Genomic DNA, 16129 nt, shown 5'->3' on the forward strand with positions numbered 1-16129 from the left:
TACCTTAACCTGTATTATACGCATGTAAACAGTACCAACTAATGTAATTTTGGTGTGTAAAACAAGAACGCTTCTCTGCCGTTTAAACTTGTACTATATTCATTGTTAATTGTTGGACGGTTGAATTTTACTATAAATTAGATTGGTTTTGATTATTTTGGGAAATTGAAAAGAATTGTCGCTAATTAGAAAACATGGATGAGAAAGGTGGATTGTTTTCGCATATCATTGGGGATGTTGTAGAAAGACCAAAAACCTCAGGGTCTGTTGAATTAAAGGCGAAGCAGCGTCATCCTGGAGGCTTTCCTAGTATACCAAAAGTATTGCCTAAACGCCATTCAAACCCTATGAGCTCGTTTAAAGAGCGACAGATGCGAAATAAGAAAGCAACAACAATGGTAGATGAGAAAAAAGGAAGCTTTGAATCACAAGGGATTGATGATGAAAACAGTGTTCGACTGGATCGAATGAACGAACTTGAAATTTTAGAAGCACAGAATGAAATTCGATCTACAATCCGAGACGATCTATTAGAAATGCTGAAAAGTAGGCATCTTAAGAAGAAGAAAAAGGAAGAGGAGGAACTACAGCAAGGAGTTTCTTCCGAGCCTAACTCTTCTTACCTTAAGGGACAAAGTACAGCTACCTATGTACCTTCTCGTTTTCGAACAAGGAATACGGACCAGTCAAATTCCAACCTACAGAGTGTACTTTCATCTGATGTTATTGAAAGTTCTTCTTCAAGCAACGATTCCCCGTCCGATGGCAGAAAAGTTGAAAAGTCAAGGATGAAGAAAAAGGTAACCTTTACGGATCCTTCTATAGTCAACGAACATAATCAATCTGGGAAGTCTTTGGAAAACAAGAGCGAGTTGAACTTTGAGAAAAAGGATGGTGAAATAAACTCGAAATCAATCAAGGAAGAACCTAGTTTAGAATCTTCAGTGAATCAAACAGATGTTCCTTTGGGACCAGAATATAACGTTCATATGCCAGAAAAACGAGTCGATTTGGATCCAAACGCGCCCGACTTTTATGAGCAATTACATGAAAAGTACTTTCCGAATCTACCCGTGAATGAAAAACAAATGCAATGGTTAAAAGATCCTAATGAAGAAGAAAATACATATACTCCTGAGGCGGAGGGTGTCCATGCTCATCAAATCCGATTTGGTTTTCGCGGCGAAATTATCCCTCCTGGTAAAAGTCATAAAATCCCAGTAACTGAAGGTCTCCATCATCATGGAGATGCTCCATCGAGTGCCGGTTATACATTAGTGGAATTAGCTCATTTACTGCGCTCGCAATTCCCGACGCAGCGCTCTATGGCGATTCAAACCGTTGGTCGTATCTTGTATCGTCTAAATTCGGGTGAATTTGGTGATATAATTTCGCCAGAATTGCATACATTAGTGGAAGACACGAATATTCTTGATCTTTTAATAGCAGCATCTGGAGAGAACGTTCGCCATATGACGGTTCGTTCGTTGGCCGTTGAAGCTTTATGGTTAACTTCACAGAGTCAACATGGATCAACAAGGCAGGCTCTGTAATACTAGAGGGATTTTACCATTTGCAAGGAAGTGTGCTGAGTACGAGATGGTTCGTATTTTGATAGCTTTCATGCGTATGTTTAAAGTAATGATTTTTAGGTGGACAGTGGGAATTTTGAGGTTGTAATATTTAATTGATTCAGTTTTTGTTATTTTTCTTAAGACGAAGTCGTTAATCTCAACCGTGGTTTACATGCTGAAAAAATCTTGTGTGAATAAAAACAAATATGCTACTCATAGAAAGGATCAAATTTTAAATTTTCATACATTCTAAACCATTAAAGGAAAAAGCGAAGTGGGGAGAAGCAGAATGGAAATCAAAATTTCGTAAACCGATGGTAATAAATTTATTTGCTCTGAAACAATCGTTTAAACCAAGGGACTTTTACTTCTTTACGGCGGACCTGCTTGAGGTTTTCATAGTAGTTGGGGTTGAATTGCGGCTTCAAAACGTTCTTTTCGGGTGTAAACTACATTTCATGTTAGTCGCTTCTTATCCATCAAATCTTTTCTAAGGTGTTATACCTCATTCCAATAGGTGTTTTCCAACAACTTTTCAGCTGCATTCAATTGTATCTTTCTATCTTCCGGTGAAAGCTTCTCGAGTTTGGTGCGAAACGTTGTATCCAACGCTTTAGGAAACGAGAGCCATGGACGCAACTCATCTTTTGGCCAAAGAGAGATGATACGTGTTAGACGATTGCTCATTTTTACAAATTGAATTCTTCAAAGAAATGGCTTTACAGTCCAACTTCCTTTGCTTGCATATGTGGAACTCAATGTTGAGCCAATCGTTCTTTTTTGATTTAAGCAGTTCTTTGGTACAGCACGGTACTCATTTTACCGAGCCTGTACGACTAATACATAGCTTCGCTAAAAAACAAAAAGTATTCCTGAATTCATAATTCGCAAGGAATCCGTTTTACGAACGTCCATCGATGGTGAAAGTATTTCACAAGTTCTATCAATAGAAAGAAGGTGCTTCTATAGTTGCTAATCTTTATGCTAAATGATGAAGCTTCAAACGGTTTCAAATGTCAACCGCATGCATCGTTTCAAATCCCAGCTGAACGACTTCTGAAATCGTCGTCAACATATTTTTCCGTTCTATAGTTTTTGTTCATATATGTCAAATTACGACAAGCTATCAACAAGCGGCGATGCCCGAGTGGTCTAAGGGGGCAGATTTAAGAGGCTTACGCCTTGAACCCTGCTGTTGTAAAACGCGTGAGTTCGAACCTCACTCGCCGCATTATTTTTTCTTCTTTCCTTTTGCTTTGTATGGTGCATCAAGCATCCTTCTTTACTGTGCTTGATTTACTTATAGCCTTTTCTTTTTTTTTTTTTTTTTTTTTTTTTTTCTTTTAAGTATGCGATGAACTTGTTTACTTGAAGCGTGATACAAGATTGAACTATTTGCTACTTGGTTAAACCTACTTATAACGAGAATTATTGAATATACACACCATGCAATTGTTGGTTATAGAAGTCGATTACTATGGATGAATGAAAGCACGAATGGCCTATTCCTATATTATCCTACTGTAAAAAAGGGGGTGGTAAATGTTCGTCATCTTTGAAGTCTTAAATCTTTGCATCAAAACGTCCAAAGAGTCTGGCTTTAAGCCAATCGAAAAGAACCAAAAATTGAGAGCGTCCAGATACCAATTGGTACAAGTAAGCAAGTCTCCAGAAGGTATTTCCCCAAGTGCCGTGCAAAGGAATAATTTTGTTGAGGTAAGGAACCTTCAAATCAGCAATCGCTTTCTCGTGACCAACATAAGCCATGGCACCCTGGTGGTTGTATTGGAATGCCTCCAATTGAATATTGGCAAGCTCCTTCTTCAAGGTAGAAAATTCTTGATCGGTCTTCTTTTCACCAAGTTGCTTCTCCATAACTTCAATTCTGTGTTTCAAAGCACTTGCCTTTCCAGACTTATTGAGGTTAGCAGCTAACCAATCACCTTGTTGGTGAGCAACTTGAGCAGTTGCAGGTAATCCAGAGAAAGCACAGTCACCGATGGCATATGTGTCAGGCATACCCTTTACGCGGAAGAATTCATCAATAATCAAACCTCTACGAGCGCCACTTTGTTCGGGAATAGTAGACATTAATTGGCGAGTCAAATCACGGGCAGTAATACCAGCAGCCCAGACCAGAAGTCCATAAGGAATGTTTTCAATTGTCTTGGAGCCGTCGGCGTTGGTCTTTTGAATGATTAATTCCTTTTCATTCACATCCTTTACAAGAGCTTGCGTCATGATTTTAATGTTGATATCCTTAAAGAGACCTTCTGTGTACTGAACCAGTGGCTTGGTAAACATGGGTAAAACCTTAGGAGCAGCCTCAATAAGTGTGATGCGGACTTCCTTATAAAGCTCAGGAAACATTCTACGGATATCACCATCAATGTAATCACGCATTTCAGCAGCGAATTCCATACCAGTGGGACCACCACCGACAACGGTGAAGTGCAAAAGACGAGAACGTTCTTCAGGAGTCAAGTTCTTGTTGAAACGCACTTGTTCCAAAGCATCGGAGACCTTGGTGAAAACCTTCTTGGCATCTTCAGCTTCCTTCAAGAAGCAGCCATACTGTTTCACACCTTGAAGTCCAAAGAACTGGTTTGTGGCACCGACGGCAACAACCAAGTCGTCATAAGGCAATTCAGTTTGGATATCTTTGTTGGCAGATGTCGTTCCGCGGATAACAAGTTTCTTGGCCTTGGAATCAATAGAGGAACACTCTGCTTGATGAATAGCGGTAGGAGGGATTTTGTCCTGCAGGAGGGATGTTAAGGGTTCGGTAATACTGGTCAATCGCAATGTTCCGACGGTACAGGAGGGCAGCATGGGGGTAAAAAGAAAGTGGTCGCGAGGACTAACGACAATTACATTGTACAAGGAAGTATTGATGTTCTTTAACACGGAGATTGCACCCCAACCGGATCCCAAAACGACGAGTGTTCTTTTTGGAGAACCGGTAACAGATGCATCATTAGAGGAAGGAACAACACCACGAAGGGATTGTAAGACAGCTACACCTGTTAATAAAGAAAGACTAGAAGCAACTTCCATGACTTCGACTAAGCGGGATCCCAAACCGGATCTCTTCATGGGTGCCTTCTCATTAGCGCGAATAGCAGCCGAGGATTGGAATGAGCGACGAAGCAAGCTGGCATTCTTCTGCCATCCAGAAGATCTAGCTAGCTTTAACGCGCTTTGAGGTCGTAATTTTAATGAAGAAGCCATTGGTATGGTTTAAAGAAGTCAAGTTTTAGCGTCTTCGGAAAAGAAAGAGTGGTATAAGAGCAAAAAAATGACAAGTCAGATAAGATTTCGTAACAATAATATCAATCCAGTAAATTTAACCAAGTTTTCGTGAGAGAAAAGGTTCGTCTTGGTTTATTTCAAAAACTCAAAAGAAGTTTGAGCATAAAATGTTTTCAATAGCTAGTTTTTTTTGAAAAATCTATTACAATCAAGTTGTAATAATATAATTTTTCTTAATCCGAAGTGAGAGGGGTGTTTGGAAGACTGCAAGTTCCAAAACTGGTTTCATAACGGTAAACAATTAAGGTACGGTAGTAAGGGTACAAAACGTCATACTGCGGTTTCTTCGACTTGCTTATTGGAAAAGCAAAGTACCAATTAACCGTTCTTTTATAAAGAAAATAGCAGGCCGATTCCACAGCGCTAAACGCATATACGGAAGGAAAACGAGATGTAAAGAATTCGTGAAACAAAGAGCAGGAAGAAAATAAAACAAAAATATAAAAAATATATTTTAGATTTGAACGGCTTATAGAAATAAGCGAACTGTTTTTGGAAAAGCATGTAAAACACCATACTCAGAAAGGAAGTCTTTCAGTTGTAAACGATATCATCATGAACTGTAGTAGGTTGGGTTTCAAAAGCGACTTGACTTTGATGGTTTCATTTCATTTTCATTTAAAGGGTTTCTTCAATTAGCAGGTCGTTTTGGATCAAGCAAAGCTCAATGTTGTTGTGCTTAATTAATGGTTTGAAAAGAAACTGTTCAAGTGCTTAACGTTTCAAAATAGATAAAATAGGTTTAGTTTTTATATGGAGAATAAGTCATCCATGCAATTTTGAGCAAGCATTCAACATAATTCAACATGATCCAACAACAACAACAACAGCAACAGCAAAATTGGTGGTACTTATAGTCTATTTTCCAGTCCTAAGAATCCCTATCCATTTCATTAATAGAATCTAATCATCGACAAAAATAAAAAGTAGTAATAAACTGAAAAATCCAAAATGACCAAAAACTGATCGATGACTCGCGGATGTTTGTTTTGTTTTGTTCTGTTCGGTAAGAAAACCAAGTGAAAATCTCCTATACAAATATCGCTGCTTTCTTTATTCTTCCATTTTCACGTCGTTTTCTTCTTGCTCCTTGTTGTCGCCAACGGAAACTTCTCTGTTATAAGCATTCATGAACAGCGTTTTCATTTCTTGGGTGATTTGATCAGCATGTACAGGCGACTTGTCTAAGACCAAAAAGAACTCCTCGTCAGGAATTGTCCCCGAAGTTTCAACGAGAATTAATTTTTTCTCCCTTCGAGTTACACTGTAGGCCAGGGTGATTATGGAATGCATGGTCTCGGTTGGTTCTTCTGCCGTTACATTCTTCTCTTCCTTTAAGCCAAGCGGATCTTTCCAGTGACATGTAATCGCACTTGGAAGATATTTTAAAGAAATACCTGCATCTAAAAGTGCTAATGTAGCTCCGTTAATTGCAGCTGCTAGTGTATCCTTTGAGTTTCCTTCCACAACCTGTATAGATACCTGGATTAATGTCCTAGGGTATGTGGTTAAATAAATGGCGTCTTCTAAAAGACTAGATATTCTATTGGAAAGCATTCTTTCGAGTGTTTCAGAAGCTCCATTCATGGGTTGAACCAAAACCTCCACCGAAGCCTTGTTTAGTTTTTCATCACGAATTTTTATCTCAATTGGACCGTTCACATTGCAAATTACACGTGTAGAGCCTTGAAAAGTTAGCTAGGGTACCGATTTTTTTATTTCAATTAGTTTTCAACGTAAGCGGTCATATTTCTGCTTCTGCAATTGCATACCTTGTTTCCATTCGCTTGATCCATCTGACTGTGATAAACCCCCGATTTTATTCATATTCTGTAAGAATTTTTGCTTAACAAGAGTTGGATTCTGCAAATTTGCTCAAGTATGAAGAGCAAGCTTTCAGACAATTAGTGCTGTACCTTTTCCTTCGTTAACAAATAAACAAAGGCATATATGTTGAAGAGGACTCCGAAGGAATAATTACAGAAAACAATTTAAAATCTACATTTTTTAGATATATATTTCTATATTTTTTTATTTTTTTACTGAATTACTGAATCAAACAGATAGTCTCTTTGTTGCATATAGGAAACTTGTATTCTTCAAGCAGTATCGATCCTGTATTTACATTATACAGTATAAAAAGAAAGCACCTCGTCAGTTGAAAAAAAAGTCTGTAACTAAACGGTATTGCGAATCTAAAATGTTCATGGTTGGAACCAATCGCTTCTACGCATTTCAGCAAGTCGACTGAGACAACGCGAAAAAGCAAAAACCTCTTCAACTCCTCCAAAATCACCGTGATAATTGGATTCAGAAGCTATTTCTGAGTTTTCAACACTCTCATTATAATTTTTTATGGACTGAATATGTTTGTAACCCTCTGGCGTAGGGTAAATAAGATCCACGGGAACATCAGCAGATAATATAATCTTGGCACGAGCATCATAAACTGCATCAATAAAATTAATAAATCTCCGGATAATGTCTTTAGCTTCAATTGAGAGTTGGGGGATATCAGAAATAATAAATACTTTAAAGCGGTTTGCTAGTGAAATGTAATCAGCAGCACTTTTTGGTTCTCCACAAAGTTCTTTAAAAGTAAACCAAGCTGTGTCTTTACTAACTCTGGGAACAAGGATCGTTCTTCCAAAAACCTCTAATTGTACCTTGTGAGTAGGGTCTGCATGAAGGTCACCATACGTTTCAAAAAATGCTTGCACCTGTTCTTTTACCTTTGGATCTTTCGATGGATATAGATAAATATCGTCGGTTTGTGTTTGAAGACGTCGATAATCGTTGGGACTATCAAGGCACATTACATTCAAACTTTCATTAAGTAAATGGATACAAGGAATAAAACTCTCCCTTTGGATTCCATTTTTGTACAAATCATCTGGAGCTCGGTTTGACGTTATGAAGATCACGACACCATACTTTTGTAAACATTCAAACAATCTTCGAAGGATAAGAGCACCTGCCACGTCTGTAACCTGCAGCTCATCAAAGCACAACACTGTACATTTACTTGCAAGCTGAGCACTAAGATATTCAATGGTATCAACGCCATAGCCGTATACTTGTTTCAAATGGTGTGCCGATTGGTGGATATGAAGCATGAAGGCGTGAAAATGGATGCGCTTGGAATGAGTAATATTCGAAGGAAGGTTATTATAAAACAAGTCCATTAATGCGGTTTTTCCGCATCCAACATCACCATATAGATATATGCCTTTCGGTATTTGGGGAGCAACGAAAGATGATGGTTTGAAGCTGGAAGCACACTTGTTTATTGTGCTACGAAATTTTGAAAACCAATTGGATCCTTCCTTCTCTCGTCTGGGCAAATATAAACTTTCTTTGGGCACTGGAGGTTGTGTGTATGATTGTAACTCGTGGTATAAACGATTGACAAGAACAACCGCTTTTTCTTGGTGAGGATCAGGCCTCCAATTTCCTTCTTTGACTTTAATCTCGTAGGCTTCTTTTGGGCTTTTAGAAGACGAATGACGAATGGGAATATGCCTTCGCGGTATTGACATGGATATGCCTCGTTGAATTCCACGGAAAAAGGAAAGTCGAAGAAACAACATTTTAAAGAAATGAAATCAATTTTAACAGACTAAGTCGTTATCGTCGGCTAAATAATGCCTTTGTCCATTTACAGCTGCAGGTTCCGAAAAATCCACGAGTATCTGTCTCTATTTTACGATTGAAGTGAAGTTTTTAAAGTAAATTAACTATAGACATGAAGAAATGAGAGGGGGGTTATGATTTTTGGTGAATTCTGCAAGTAAATAGAATTCAGTATTCAGCAGGTTGCATCAATGCAGTATACAACTTTCAACAACAGTGAAACTTTTGAGAACTATGTTTGGAAGTTGATTACTTTTAGTTTTTTTTAAAAGAAAAAAGAAAAAAACTGAAACTAAATTTGTAAACAAGCTAAAATCTAAATGACGCAGTGACTATTTATTTGAACTTGGAAGAGAATTACCATATCGTAAAGCATCAGGAAGAAGAAAGAGAATAAAAAAAAGAAGCAGACGATGTATATAGATATAGAAAAAACTATAACAACATGCCCATGTCGCGTTCATACCGAAGATTGTGATTCTTGTCTCATTTACAATCCATCAAAGCACAAAATTTATTCGTGAGGTGTTTCTGTTATGAAAGGTGGAAAGTAGAATTTATGTATTGTACATTATAAAAACTTCAGATGTAGCTGGTAACGTTTCCATCGCTCATTGTTGCTATTATTGTCATTTTTCTATGCTCAATTGATAGAAATGGAGAATCATGAAAAACGCTTTGAAACTTAAGTAGACACAAAGAAAGAAAATTCCAAATCGAAGATTCTAATTCACGAAATTATTTTCTCTTACTCTTACCCTAACTTTCCTTTTTATTTTTTATTTTTTAAAGCTTTTATTTACACTCTAAAGATGCGCTCTGGTACATTAAAGTTACTATTAGGTTGCGCAGGGCTTCTGTAATGCAAGGATATTTAAGTCACTTGAGTCCAAGTTGACCTTTACCTTTGTAACAAGCTATAATAAACTAGAAATATGGGTGTTGAAAAGCAAGTTCTTGTCGTAAGTTAACGCACTATATTACCTGAACGCGTAGAATCGAAATTCCATCGTCAGAGGTGGATTCATGATTTATGGAAGAAGGATTCATGCGTGATTTTTACGAAGCAGCCGTAATAGTTTGAAATCGAATGCCATATTAACTTAATTGAATTAGCCTGGCGATGGCCAAAACTTTCCTAAACCTGGTGATCGGTAAGTATAATTATTTCTTGTAAGCAAAGCGGGTGGACTGGTAGTAGAGCCGTCATAGTATTATACGAAAAGCAATCATTTTCTTATTTATGGTCTATTACAATTGTTCTCTCAACATCTTCTTTTCTGGCATCCTCTAATTATTTTATTTGCTAACTCTATTTAATTAGTATCTCAATGCATTACACTGGTAAGTGGAATTTACTATATGAGTATATAGAAGCTCGTATATGCCTCGGAAAGTGATACGCAACTTCGGTTTCTATGTCAATGTTTTTTAAGATGATTTCGAGACTGTTTGCTCATGCAATTGTTCCATAGGTACCCTTACGAACGGTAAAAAGTTTGACTCCTCCGTTGACCGCGGTACCCCTTTTGTTTGCAACATCGGCGTTGGTCAATTGATCCGTATGTATTTTCTAGATATCTTTAAATTTCCGCGTTTTCTTGCTTCTAATGAATTAAACAGGCGGTTGGGATGAAGGTGTTCCTCAAATGAGTTTAGGCGAAAAGGCCAAGCTTACCATCTCTTCTGACTATGGTTATGGGTTCGTAATTTTCTTTATGTTTTTTTTTTTCGCATGCTAACCAATTCTTTGCAGCCCTCGTGGATTCCCTGGCTTGATTCCCCCTAACAGTACTCTTGTCTTGTAAGTAAATCTTTTGCTGCATATTTACTATTTCTGTGCTAATGCTCCTTAGCGATGTCCAACTTTTAGCCATCAACAACTTGAAGGCTTAAATGAAGCTATGTATGTAACATAGTTTAACAATTTTTCGCCTTCAATGTCTTGCTATACGAATGGTAGTACACATCTATTTTTATATAAGACTTGATCGAATCTAATATCTGATATTTTTTCACATCAACTACAGATTTTGAAATAAATAGTAGTTATGTTTTTTGTAGCTACAAAGGCAGCCCGGCTTCTCATCGGTGTCTGCAATGGAAGCTTCTTGGGTATATACGAGATGAATCACATACATACTATTATCGTAATCGTTCTAAATCAACTCGTCATTTTTGCAAGCTCCAAGACAATACTCATAAAATCTATAGGAGGAGATCATATAGAATACTGAAATGAATTAGGCATTATATTAAGGGTAGTATTAGTTATATCAAAAAGATTAATTGGTTGAACAATTAAAAGAGTGAAACAAAAAAGAACAGCTACTTGGGAGTTTGATGAAAAACTCCCAAGCTCTAGGACAAGTTTTTGGTCTCAAAGGTAAATGACACCATTGTACCTGTTCATGATAAACCAAGAATATTACCCTCATCATCTAAGTCAATATTGTAATAAGCAGGTTTTGTTGGCAAGCCAGGAATGGTGGATATAGCAGCTGCTAAAGGATAGATGAATCCAGCACCCGCGCTCAAACGCATGTCACGAATAGGAACGGTAAAGTTCGTTGGTGCACCTTTAAGTTCTGGATCAGCTGAAAAACTGTATTGCGTTTTTGCTATACAGATGGGTAAATGGCTGTATCCTTGCTCAGTGAAACGGTTTAATTTTTCTTGTGCTAAAGGACTCATTTCAATTCCATCGGCTCCGTACATCTCCTTAGCAATGATTTCAATTTTCTTTTCAATCGGCAAGTTCAAATCGTATAAGAATCGGAAATCTGCCTTTTCATTCTCACAGGCATGGATTAAAGCACGAGCGACATCCAATGCACCTTTTCCGCCTTCGGCCCAGTGATTAGATACAACGGCATCCGTAGCTCCAGCACGTAGAGCTTCTTCACGGATGGTTAAAAGCTCACTCTCAGAGTCAGTCGCAAATTTGTTAATTGCAACCACAACAGGAAGACCGTATTTACGAGAATTGCTAATATGCTTAGCAAGATTTGCACATCCCTTTCTAACAAGTCCTACGTCTTCGTTCTTGTATTCGTTGGGAATCGGTTTACCAGGACCAACTGGAGGACCTCCACCATGAAGTTTAAGGGCTTGTACAGTAGCAACAATAACGACGGCATCAGGTTTATGGCCAGAAGTACGACACTTGATATTCATAAATTTCTCCATGCCAATATCAGAAGCAAATCCTGCCTCGGTAACGACATAACCAGCATCCTTATGTTCATCTTCATCTGGCTCTGTCCCTGCCAACTTTAGAGCAATTTTATCTGCAATGATAGAGGAAGCACCTATACTAATGTTTGCGAATGGTCCTGCATGAACAAGTGCCGGGGTACCCTCAAGAGTTTGCATCAATGTGGGCTTTATAGCATCTTTAAGCAATACAACAAGAGCACCACCAACACCTAAATCGTCTGCAGTAACAGGTTCACCTTGTTTGTTGCTGGCAACAACCATTTTACCCAAGCGTGCGCGCATATCTTTCAAGTCGGTAGCTAAAGCCAATACCGACATACATTCACTAGCAACCGATAAGTCAAAGCCGGTTTGGCGAGTAAAGCCCTTTTCGGTAGGGTTTTCACCAATAGTTATTTTACGAAGGAATCTATCATTGATATCCAATGTACGATTCCAAGAAATGGTTGAAGGGTCAATGTCTAATCTGGCGAATCGTGACTTCTCTTCGTCGGTTAATTCTTCTGGTTTTTGTTTGTGGATGCCGAGTTTTTGAAGGCGGTGAAACATTACTGGTGCAAATTCAGTTTTATTACCCTTCACGGTGGTTAAGCGTTTAAACAAAGCAGTATCACTTTGGGTATTTTCGTGAAAGATACGAGTATCAATAGCAGCAGCAAGAAGATTTGTAGCTGCCGTAATGGCATGAATATCACCGGTTAAGTGAAGATTGAAGTCTTCCATAGGGAAAAACTGAGAATAACCACCTCCAGCAGCACCGCCCTTGATACCAAATGTTGGACCTTGAGAAGGTTGTCTAACACAAGCGATAGCAAGCTTATCCAAGTTGGAAAGAGCTTGGACGAGTCCGGCGGTGAGGGTGCTTTTACCTTCACCAAAAGGTGTAGGAGTGATACCGGTGACTACAACGTAGTGGCCATCACGACGATGGCTTAAACGTTTCAACAAGTCCAAATTCACTTTGGCCTTATAAGCGCCATAGCATTCTAATTCACTCTTGGAAATGCCAATTTCAGAAGCCAAGTCACCAATGAATTTAGGAGTTTGAGATCTAGCAATATCTATATCACTGGGGACAGGAGTTTGTAACTTCAAAGGCAAAAGAGAAGGCATGCGCTTACGAGACAAGTCCTTACAACGAATGGCTGATTCCACAACATTTTGCATCAACATGGCGACGGTCATAGGACCAACCGATCCGGGGACTGGAGTGATTGCACTCACAACTTCTTTTGCATTTTCAAAATCAATGTCACCGGTCATGCGATAACCAGATTTTTTGGAGGAATCGGGGATGTAATTGATTCCGACATCAATTGCGACAGAGCCCTTCTTAAACCAGTCGGCTTTTACGAAATGAGCAGAACCAATAGCAGAGACGACAATATCAGCGGTTTTTACAACCTCAGAAATAGCCTCTGTTTTCGAATGGCATAGCGTAACAGTGGCATTAGCCTTTTCTAAAAGCAAGCTCATGGGCAAACCAACGATGTTACTACGTCCAATAACGACGGCATGCTTGCCCGCGATGGAAATGTTGTAGTGTTTTAACATCTCCATGACACCTCTAGGGGTGCAGGCAACGAAAAGAGGATCACTACCACGTTTAGCAAGTCTACCAAGATTCCCTTCGCAGAAGCCATCCACGTCTTTTTCAACGCTGACAGACTCGGTGATACGGCGTTCATCCAGATGTGCAGGAAGGGGTAATTGAACGAGGACTCCGTGAACTGAAGGGTCTTCATTCAATTGTTTTAATACCAATAACAACTCGTATTCGGAAATGTCGGCAGGGAAATTGATGTGTTCACAGTTGATACCGGTCTACGGAGATTGTTAGATAAATCCAAATTTCTTTATTTAAAAAAAAAAAAAAAAAATGTCACAGAAAAATGCTTTTTGAGTACTTGTCATAGAATGATAAACGAAAAGAAAATTCAAATCTATCAACCACGAAACGTCAAACCGCGTATCGAGAAACACCGTTTCAACTCATATTCACATCCAAGGGAATACTTACCTCAGCAGCAGCACGCATTTTCATACGCACGTAAACGCTAGAATCCTCGCGTGCACCAACCTGAATGATCTTTAGGACAGGTTGAAACGTAGGGCATTTTGTTTTTATGGAAGAAACGCGTTCGCGTAAAGATTCCCGGATTTGGCTACTCAATGGTTAAAAGCTGCAACAACCTAAAGGAAAATTCCATTTTCTTACCGTGCTAATGCCACACCCTCTAAAATTTGGGCCATGAATGTAAAGTATACGGAAAAGACAACTGACTCCTTTACAAGACGTGGTCATCACAAACAATCACCTCCATATCAAGTATCCTGATCTTTCTAATTATACACAAAACCAATTTAAATAATTGAAACAAAAATAGTTATATTTTTTAATTCTACTCATTCCTACGTTTTTTTAATTTCCGCCCGCGTAGATCTCAAATGCTTCTGCAGATCTACGCGTCGCCAAAACAAGCTTAACATTGTGGCAAATTCGGCTAACATCCAGTTTAAAATTTTTTCTCGGTGAAAAAGAAAAAAAAAGCATTTGATGTCATAGTTCAGCTGATTTGAATAATGAAACCATTTTCATTGGCCCTTAAAAAATCTAAAACTAAAAAAGACCCAACTTTTAAGAGCCGAATGTGACTGTTTTTTTAGCTACAAAGATATATATATGGAAGCCCGCGGCTCCTTACAATTCTATCATCTACTTTGTAATTTTATAAAGTATCAAAATGGGCAAGGAAAAGGGACATATTAACATTGTCGTTATCGGTCACGTCGATTCTGGTAAGTCTACCACTACCGGTCACTTGATTTACAAGTGTGGTGGTATTGACAAGCGTACCATCGAAAAGTTCGAGAAGGAAGCCACCGAATTGGGTAAGGGTTCCTTCAAGTACGCCTGGGTTTTGGACAAGCTCAAGGCCGAACGTGAACGTGGTATCACCATCGACATTGCCCTCTGGAAGTTCGAGACTCCCAAGTACTACGTTACTGTCATTGATGCCCCTGGTCACCGTGACTTCATCAAGAACATGATTACTGGTACTTCTCAAGCTGACTGTGCCATCCTTATCATTGGTGGTGGTACTGGTGAATTCGAAGCTGGTATCTCCAAGGACGGTCAAACTCGTGAGCACGCTTTGCTTGCCTACACCTTGGGTGTCAAGCAACTCATTGTTGCCGTCAACAAGATGGACTCTGTCCAATACTCTCAAGCTCGTTTTGAGGAAATTATCAAGGAGACCTCCAACTTCGTCAAGAAGGTCGGTTTCAACCCCAAGACCGTTCCTTTCGTCCCCGTCTCTGGTTTCCAAGGTGACAACATGATTGAGCCCACCACCAACATGACCTGGTACCAAGGCTGGCAAAAGGAGAGCAAGGCCGGTGTCGTCAAGGGTAAGACTCTTTTGGAAGCCATTGACGCCATTGAGCCCCCTGTTCGTCCCGTTGAGAAGCCTCTCCGTCTTCCCCTTCAAGATGTCTACAAGATCGGTGGTATCGGTACTGTCCCCGTCGGTCGTGTTGAGACTGGTGCTATCAAGCCCGGTATGGTTGTCACCTTCGCTCCTTCTGGTGTCACCACCGAAGTTAAGTCTGTCGAAATGCACCACGAGTCTCTCGACGCTGGTCTCCCCGGTGACAACGTTGGTTTCAACGTTAAGAACGTTTCCGTTAAGGACATCCGTCGTGGTAACGTTGCTGGTGACTCCAAGAACGACCCTCCCATGGGCTGTGCTAACTTCACCGCTCAAGTCATCATTCTTAACCACCCCGGTCAAATCTCTGCTGGTTACTCTCCTGTCTTGGATTGCCACACTTCTCACATTGCTTGCCGTTTCAACGAGCTTATTGAGAAGATTGACCGTCGTACCGGTAAGAAGATCGAAGAAGCTCCCAAGTTCGTCAAGTCTGGTGATGCTTGTATCGCTCAAATGATCCCTACCAAGCCTATGTGCGTTGAAGCTTTCACTGACTACGCTCCTCTTGGCCGTTTCGCCGTCCGTGACATGCGTCAAACCGTCGCTGTCGGTGTCATCAAGGCTGTCGAGAAGACTGCCCCTGGTCAAGCTAAGGTCACCAAGGCTGCCCAAAAGGCTGGTGGTAAGAAGTAAATTTCATCTTAATGATGTGAAAAATTTACTTTTCTGAACTTGGCATCTGAAAGCATGGTATTTAAAAAGGTACTGGGTGACAAAGTGTATTTTTTAGGAATAGCGCGCTCAAACCTATGATTTAGAATATAATATCACTTGAATATCTATGATTCAGGTTAATTGTACTGGTAATTGAATTTTGGTTATAATCAAAACTTTTGAGTGAATAGATAATGTAGAAGAGTAGAGAATGGTTACTTGTAAGGAGGAATTCTAACGGAA

At 39.4% G+C, this 16129-nt stretch overlaps 8 protein-coding genes and 1 non-coding gene across 9 annotated transcripts; 4 read left to right on the forward strand and 5 right to left on the reverse strand.

The window, feature by feature from the left end:
* Positions 1 to 19: 19 nt before the first annotated feature.
* SOCG_04447 (RNA polymerase II associated protein) lies at positions 20 to 1797 on the forward strand. The gene has a single exon (XM_013162193.1). It carries the CDS (start codon positions 195 to 197, stop codon positions 1551 to 1553), a length of 1359 nt encoding a protein of 452 aa, XP_013017647.1. The 5' UTR covers positions 20 to 194; the 3' UTR covers positions 1554 to 1797.
* Positions 1694 to 2382, reverse strand: SOCG_04448 (uncharacterized protein). The gene is made up of 2 exons (XM_013162194.1): positions 2079 to 2382; positions 1694 to 2023 (listed from the first exon to the last, which is right to left on the reverse strand). Exons 1-2 carry the CDS (start codon positions 2259 to 2261, stop codon positions 1901 to 1903), a joined length of 306 nt encoding a protein of 101 aa, XP_013017648.1. The 5' UTR covers positions 2262 to 2382; the 3' UTR covers positions 1694 to 1900.
* A 325-nt stretch (positions 2383 to 2707) lies between these two features.
* SOCG_16222 lies at positions 2708 to 2805 on the forward strand. The gene has a single exon. It is a non-coding gene; the product is annotated as a tRNA-Leu (tRNA).
* A 143-nt stretch (positions 2806 to 2948) lies between these two features.
* Positions 2949 to 5216, reverse strand: SOCG_04449 (NADH dehydrogenase). Its single transcript, XM_013162195.1, has one exon. The coding sequence runs from the start codon at positions 4803 to 4805 to the stop codon at positions 3138 to 3140; it is 1668 nt and encodes a 555-aa protein (XP_013017649.1). The 5' UTR covers positions 4806 to 5216; the 3' UTR covers positions 2949 to 3137.
* Positions 5217 to 5727: 511 nt separating this feature from the next.
* SOCG_04450 (exosome subunit Rrp46) lies at positions 5728 to 6799 on the reverse strand. Its single transcript, XM_013162196.1, has 2 exons — positions 6659 to 6799; positions 5728 to 6571 (listed from the first exon to the last, which is right to left on the reverse strand). Exons 1-2 carry the CDS (start codon positions 6711 to 6713, stop codon positions 5940 to 5942), a joined length of 687 nt encoding a protein of 228 aa, XP_013017650.1. The 5' UTR covers positions 6714 to 6799; the 3' UTR covers positions 5728 to 5939.
* Positions 6800 to 6952: 153 nt separating this feature from the next.
* On the reverse strand, positions 6953 to 8815 carry SOCG_04451 (AFG1 family ATPase). Its single transcript, XM_013162197.1, has one exon. The coding sequence runs from the start codon at positions 8474 to 8476 to the stop codon at positions 7091 to 7093; it is 1386 nt and encodes a 461-aa protein (XP_013017651.1). The 5' UTR covers positions 8477 to 8815; the 3' UTR covers positions 6953 to 7090.
* Positions 8816 to 9351: 536 nt separating this feature from the next.
* On the forward strand, positions 9352 to 10782 carry SOCG_04452 (FKBP-type peptidyl-prolyl cis-trans isomerase Fkh1). The gene is made up of 7 exons (XM_013162198.1): positions 9352 to 9481; positions 9636 to 9673; positions 9844 to 9863; positions 9995 to 10081; positions 10143 to 10221; positions 10276 to 10323; positions 10376 to 10782. The coding sequence occupies exons 1-7, from the start codon at positions 9455 to 9457 to the stop codon at positions 10413 to 10415; spliced, it is 339 nt and encodes a 112-aa protein (XP_013017652.1). The 5' UTR covers positions 9352 to 9454; the 3' UTR covers positions 10416 to 10782.
* Positions 10062 to 14136, reverse strand: SOCG_04453 (6,7,8-tetrahydrofolate synthase). The gene is made up of 3 exons (XM_013162199.1): positions 13957 to 14136; positions 13759 to 13903; positions 10062 to 13562 (listed from the first exon to the last, which is right to left on the reverse strand). Exons 1-3 carry the CDS (start codon positions 13989 to 13991, stop codon positions 10929 to 10931), a joined length of 2814 nt encoding a protein of 937 aa, XP_013017653.1. The 5' UTR covers positions 13992 to 14136; the 3' UTR covers positions 10062 to 10928.
* Positions 14137 to 14453: 317 nt separating this feature from the next.
* Positions 14454 to 16112, forward strand: SOCG_04454 (translation elongation factor EF-1 alpha Ef1a-c). Its single transcript, XM_013162200.1, has one exon. The coding sequence runs from the start codon at positions 14483 to 14485 to the stop codon at positions 15863 to 15865; it is 1383 nt and encodes a 460-aa protein (XP_013017654.1). The 5' UTR covers positions 14454 to 14482; the 3' UTR covers positions 15866 to 16112.
* Positions 16113 to 16129: the final 17 nt, after the last annotated feature.

The sequence above is a fragment of the Schizosaccharomyces octosporus genome (genome assembly GCF_000150505.1).
Source record: "Schizosaccharomyces octosporus yFS286 unplaced genomic scaffold supercont6.1, whole genome shotgun sequence".
Taxonomy (NCBI): domain Eukaryota; kingdom Fungi; phylum Ascomycota; class Schizosaccharomycetes; order Schizosaccharomycetales; family Schizosaccharomycetaceae; genus Schizosaccharomyces; species Schizosaccharomyces octosporus.

Coding starts and splice junctions, on each gene's coding strand:
- SOCG_04447 (XM_013162193.1), top strand. CDS start 195: ATGGATGAGAAAGGTGGATTGTTTTCGCATATCATTGGGGATGTTGTA.
- SOCG_04448 (XM_013162194.1), bottom strand. CDS start 2,261: ATGAGCAATCGTCTAACACGTATCATCTCTCTTTGGCCAAAAGATGAG. Junction 2,024..2,078: donor AAAACACCTATTGGAATGAG/GTATAACACCTT, acceptor CATGAAATGTAG/TTTACACCCGAAAAGAACGT.
- SOCG_04449 (XM_013162195.1), bottom strand. CDS start 4,805: ATGGCTTCTTCATTAAAATTACGACCTCAAAGCGCGTTAAAGCTAGCT.
- SOCG_04450 (XM_013162196.1), bottom strand. CDS start 6,713: ATGAATAAAATCGGGGGTTTATCACAGTCAGATGGATCAAGCGAATGG. Junction 6,572..6,658: donor ATCAAGCGAATGGAAACAAG/GTATGCAATTGC, acceptor TAACTTTTCAAG/GCTCTACACGTGTAATTTGC.
- SOCG_04451 (XM_013162197.1), bottom strand. CDS start 8,476: ATGTTGTTTCTTCGACTTTCCTTTTTCCGTGGAATTCAACGAGGCATA.
- SOCG_04452 (XM_013162198.1), top strand. CDS start 9,455: ATGGGTGTTGAAAAGCAAGTTCTTGTC. Junction 10,082..10,142: donor CGGCGTTGGTCAATTGATCC/GTATGTATTTTC, acceptor TGAATTAAACAG/GCGGTTGGGATGAAGGTGTT. Junction 10,222..10,275: donor TCTTCTGACTATGGTTATGG/GTTCGTAATTTT, acceptor AATTCTTTGCAG/CCCTCGTGGATTCCCTGGCT.
- SOCG_04453 (XM_013162199.1), bottom strand. CDS start 13,991: ATGGCCCAAATTTTAGAGGGTGTGGCATTAGCACG. Junction 13,904..13,956: donor GAGGGTGTGGCATTAGCACG/GTAAGAAAATGG, acceptor ACCATTGAGTAG/CCAAATCCGGGAATCTTTAC. Junction 13,563..13,758: donor AAATGCGTGCTGCTGCTGAG/GTAAGTATTCCC, acceptor CAATCTCCGTAG/ACCGGTATCAACTGTGAACA.
- SOCG_04454 (XM_013162200.1), top strand. CDS start 14,483: ATGGGCAAGGAAAAGGGACATATTAACATTGTCGTTATCGGTCACGTC.